General features: G+C 41.9%; 1 protein-coding gene across 1 annotated transcript in view; it reads right to left on the bottom strand.

Moving 5' to 3' along the window:
• LOC102483300 (UDP-glucose:glycoprotein glucosyltransferase 2) overlaps positions 1–5217 on the bottom strand; it is a 14984-nt gene that overhangs the window by 9421 nt on the left and 346 nt on the right. The window contains exon 2 of the mRNA XM_027776386.1: positions 5075–5215. Within this exon, the coding sequence (XP_027632187.1) occupies positions 5075–5215 (141 nt within the window). The remainder of the gene's footprint in view (positions 1–5074; positions 5216–5217) is intronic.

The raw sequence follows: 5217 nt of genomic DNA, 5'->3' as shown, positions 1-5217 counted from the left end.
CATAAGCATGAGTCTTGGACTCAAAACACATGGTCGGCCATGTAGGATCCAGCTACCTTAACCACCAGGATATAGGCTAGCCCAACAGATAGTTTTTATTTGTACTAAAAGACATGACAGTAATTCCAAGAGAAACTCCAAAAATGATTTCACTAGAACAACACCAGAGGAATAAATATAATAAACGTATAAGTCATGATACATGTTGTAAAAATTTAGCCTCATCAGCCTATAACTATCTCCAGAAAGTTTTATTATAAACTTCTTTAGGCGGGAGATATATCTTATTCATCTCTGTTTCCATTACTATACCCATCACAAGAATATATCAAATTTTTAGGCTGAACTAGAAGATATGCAAATGTGTGTATAAATGCACAGTTTTCTATTAAGTCAACTTTTTTTTTTTTTTTGGAGAGATTTTCACTGTAGGGCGCGTGCGCTTGCCAGACAGACAGAGAGAGACATAGAGACAGAAAGCAAGAAATCACCCCCCAGGGGGGATGGTCACACCGCAATCCCTTCTCCTCCATTCACCTCTCGGGATCTTGGGCACGCACGCACACACGCCCGGCGTGAGTTTTAAGCCATCGGGTGCGGGACACGAACCGCGGTCGACTACGTGGGAGTCCAGCGACATAGCCATTACACTAACTGCTGGTTCCCTATTAAGTCAACTTTTGAACTTAAAGCATTATCCTTCATAATTTCTTTTCTTTGCTCCTATGTTAATTTTAAGCTACCTGCCAAATTCCTTCAATTACCAGTATTTTCAACTCTTTCATCTACACTTTCTCCTCTCAACCTCTTTGATTTTCCTAAAATTCTAACTTGAGAGAACCATGAACAAACTGAAGGTGAGTAGAATAATGAAGTCAAGAAATAAATTAAACAAACATAAAAGTTCAGTAGTTGAAGAAACTACAGGCTATTAGCTTGCTATACCGTCAAACAGTAAAAACAGATTTGGTTCAGAAGGATAAAGACAGGACCAGCAGATAAAAGATAAAGTGAGAAAGATTTTAGATTATAATAAAGAACCTACTAACAATTCAGATTTGTGCACAACAGAATAGGGGCCATGAGATGCTAAGCATCCTGTTTGGATTATCCAAGCACATATCAATTTTATATAAATCAAGAATATTAGAGGTAATTCCGACAGTGATATAAAGTATACCTTACTTTATAAAAGTATTTCCCACTGAAACATTGAGTATTTAACTTTTGTGCACTGTACCTTGGCAAAACAAACATGAATGAGAAATACTCTTGTCCCAGAAACTCATGCAAATTCTACCTCCAGCAGCAAAGGTTAGCATATGTGATGTCTTACAATAAGGATTATTACAGAAGTATTGACCAAATGCTATGAGAACATAATGGAAAGATACTACCCTTATCACGGGCAAAGGATCAGGAAAAGAGAATAACATGGTACATCCACAAATAAAGTATTAATGAAGAAAAGACTATAGAATAGTGATACTATTCTAGGCCTACCAGAATAAATTACCACAAAATTGGTAACTTCAAATAAGAGAAATTTATCCCCTCACAGTTTTGGAGGTCCAAAGTCTGAAATCAAAACTTTGATAGGATTAATGCAACAGGTTCCAGTTTAGCAAATGGACCTATCTTTTTTTCAAGCAACCACCTGGCTCCCCAAAACCCCCCCCCCCATAAAAATGCATTCACCTAATTCCAACCCCCCAAATCTCAACCTTTCACAGCACCAACTTTAAATTCAAAATATCATAGAAATACTGCCAGCATTGACAATATATACAAACCTAATCATTTAACTGAGGTAAAGATGAGACTCTGGGTATAATACATCCTGGGGCAAAATTCTTTTCCATATGTTGAACTGTGAAACTATTGGGTTGTCAGAAAAGTCATGATGTATATTTTCTATTAAAAATGTGTTAACGACTTTTCTGACAACCCAATAGAAAAGCTACCTGTTTACAAAATTCAATGGTGAGACAAACAGGGCAGACATCCCAATTCCAAAGGGATAAAGTAGAAGGAATAAAGGGGTCATCATTGCAAGCAAGTTCAAAACCCAGGAGGGCAAATACCTCTGTGTTTCAAGTTCTGAGAAAAACTCTGTGGTCTGACACTTTACCCTTTATGCTGCCCACTAAGGCTCTGCCCTTATTCTTCCTCTCTTTCGAAGGGTAGCATAATGTTTATAGCCAAGTAGCTCTATTAGTTCCTTTCCTGACTATAAATTCTGAAAGTCCAATAGTTTCTCTCACTTTTTCTTCTCTTTGTCCTTTATGATCCAAGCTGCTAGTACTACATTCTCAAAATCCCTGTGGCGCGCTTGTGTATCTCACCAGGGTATATATCATAATACAAAGATCCTCTATGGATCCTTCCTGGTAAAGCCATCTCTGTATGGGTCTCTGAGGTTGAGTGAACCCATGAGTCATTTGCCTAATTCAGCAAGAGGTTGTCCAGCTATATTCTTGGCCTACTCTACAGAGCATGCACTCTCAACACTGAGTTTCCTAAAGGTTAGCATTCTTTACAATCAAATGACGGTCTAGCTTTTCTTCCTTCCTTTTCTTTCTTTCCTTTCTTCTTTTTTGCTAGAGGGTATGTGCACTCCCCAGAGACAGAAAGGTAAAGGAGAAAAGCATTCTTACAGGAAGTGGTCACACTGCAATCCCTTTTCCAGCTCTCCCACCTTTCGTGATTTTGGGAACACACACATATACACACACACATGCCCCTTGCTCTCCAAACCACCAAGTCCGGGACTCAAACAACACAGTTGGCCATGTGGGATCCAGCTATCACAAACGGGAGGCCACAGAGTCCAGTTTCTTTTTCTCTAACTGTTCCTTCTTAATTAATCTATTTCCTCTACCATTTTACTAACCATTGAGGAGAAAACCATCTGTAACTATTCGGTCAACAGAAAAGTCATGAAGTGTTTTCCTGTGCAAAAATGTGTCATAACTTTTCCGACAACCCTATAAAACACTTTGCTTGGAAATTTTCTCATCTAACTATCCAAGTTCATAGCTTTCACGTTGTTTGCCACAAACTGTACAACTTAATTCAGCCAGTATGATGTTAGTATATAACAAAGGTCACTTTCTCCCAGTTCCCAATAACAAGTCTCACGTTTCCTTCTGAGCACTTACCAGAACTACCTATAAGTTCCTACTTCTACCAACATTCTGTTCATGACAATATAAGTAGTCTCTAAGATAATGGAAATCTTTTCTGTGTTCTTTTTTTGTTGGGGAGGGAGGCTTTTGCTATAGGGCGCATGTGCTCACCAGATAGCCTGAGAGACAGAAAGCAAGAAATCACCCTCCCCCCTCCCCCCCAGGAGAGGCCATCCTGCAATCCCTTCTCTTGCATTCTCCTCTCGGGATCTTCAGCACGCATGCAGACACACCTGGCATGAGTTCAAGCCACCGGGTCCAGGACTCAAACCACAGTTGATTACCTGGAAGTCCAGCAACGTAGCCATTACTCCAATTGCTGGTCCCCTTTTTTGTGTTCTTTACTCTATTCTAAGCCCTCATAAGAACTGCCCTTACTGTCCATATTTCTATAGTTTCCTCATGGAATGTTGGCTTTTTCTGCCAGGTGTCTTCAAATTCTTCCAGCTTTTGCCCAATTCCACAGCTACTTCTTTTTAGTTATTTGTCATACCAATACCCCACTGTTTCTTACCAAAGTCTGTACTAGTTTCCTAGAGCTGATGTAACAAGTTATCAAACGCTTGGTAGCTTTAAATAAAAACTCATTCTCTTAAAATTCTGGAAGGCAGAAGTCCAAAATCAAGAGGTTAGAGAGCTATAGGTCCTCTGAAGACTCTTGGGAAGACCTTTTCCTTGCCTTTACATGCTCTCGGTGGCTTCAGGTATTCATTGGCTTAAATCTAATCTCTAACTCCAACTTCATAGACCTTCCCCTCTATACCTATGTCTTCTCAATTTCTGCCTCTTATAATGACATGGGATTTCAGACCCATTTAGATGATCTAAAGATCTGCAAAGACCTTTATTCCAAATAATAGTCGCCAGTTCCAGGAGTTAGGACGTGGACATATCTCTTTTTTGGAGGTGGAGGGTAGTCTGCCATCCAATCCACTATAAAAGATGAGGTTGAAAAGTCACACTGGGGTTAAACCTGTGAAGGACCTTAAGGAGCATCCTACAGGAGTATCAATTCTTAAGACGGTTGATGCAAGTCTAGCAACCAGTGGTGTAAAGGTGGAAAAATTTAGACTGATGTGGAACTAAGTGGGATTAAATCCAAGCCAGCTGTGGGAGAAACTAGGGAAAGGACAGATTTTAAGCTGGACTCATGTATTCACCAGTATCTAATACATACAAAGTGAAGGGAGTTGATGGAATCTTTTCAGGACTACACACTGGTGCTTTGGAGAACCGTCTATAAGTAGTGGTCTAAAACTGCATAGTGCCTGAGAGAATGAACTTTCAAATTCTATTCAACTACTGGAACACTAAGGAGCAAAATTTAGTAGCTACAAGTTTTGTTCCTACAGAGTAAATGATACCTCATGAGTTAATTGCAGTGGAAGAGAGAAGGAAAAATAAAAACTTGTGAGAAGCTGCCTTCCCTACAGCAAGCCTAGGAGGGCACAGAATGGTGTTATTTTGAAACCAGGTGCTTCAAGTAGTGTCAGCCTGCATTACATGCTGCTTTCCACGTCTCCTTATTTTTTTTCTCTCTTGTAAATGCTAATAGAATACAAGTGAATTAAACCAGGGCAGGGAAGTTTAGAAAACTGCAGGCAGGACACAGAAGGATCCGAAGGGACATAAGTTGCAAGTGAGTGTTGTTAAAGAACCTAGGCCGTGCTGGGAGGGCGGGGAAGAGGTGATGATGCTCCCAGTCCAGCACCAGGACACCTAACCAGAGAGGGGACCCCAACCACAAGCGCGAACGGCGGCAGGCCCACGGGGTCGCGCCCGCCGCCAGCCACAGGGACCTTGAGGGTCGGGTGCGCCCCAGCACTGCCCGCCCTCCCGTCCCTCCCTCTGCTCTGCGCTCAGCACCTGGCCGGGCCCGCACCCACCTCGCCTCCAGCAGTAGCGGGGTCTCCGGCCACTTGGCGGCCAAGTGGGCTGTCACTGCCTTGGACGCAGAGGACGGCCCGGAGCGGAGCAGCGAGAACCAAAGCGCCGTGGAGCCCCGGAACAGCCACAACACGTTCGCGGC

This window comes from Tupaia chinensis, unplaced genomic scaffold, assembly GCF_000334495.1.
Source record: "Tupaia chinensis unplaced genomic scaffold, TupChi_1.0 Scaffold000057_1, whole genome shotgun sequence".
In the NCBI taxonomy this organism is placed as follows: Eukaryota; Metazoa; Chordata; class Mammalia; order Scandentia; family Tupaiidae; genus Tupaia; species Tupaia belangeri.
Note: the sequence above shows the minus strand (reverse complement) of the source record. Positions and strands in the feature narration are given on the sequence as shown.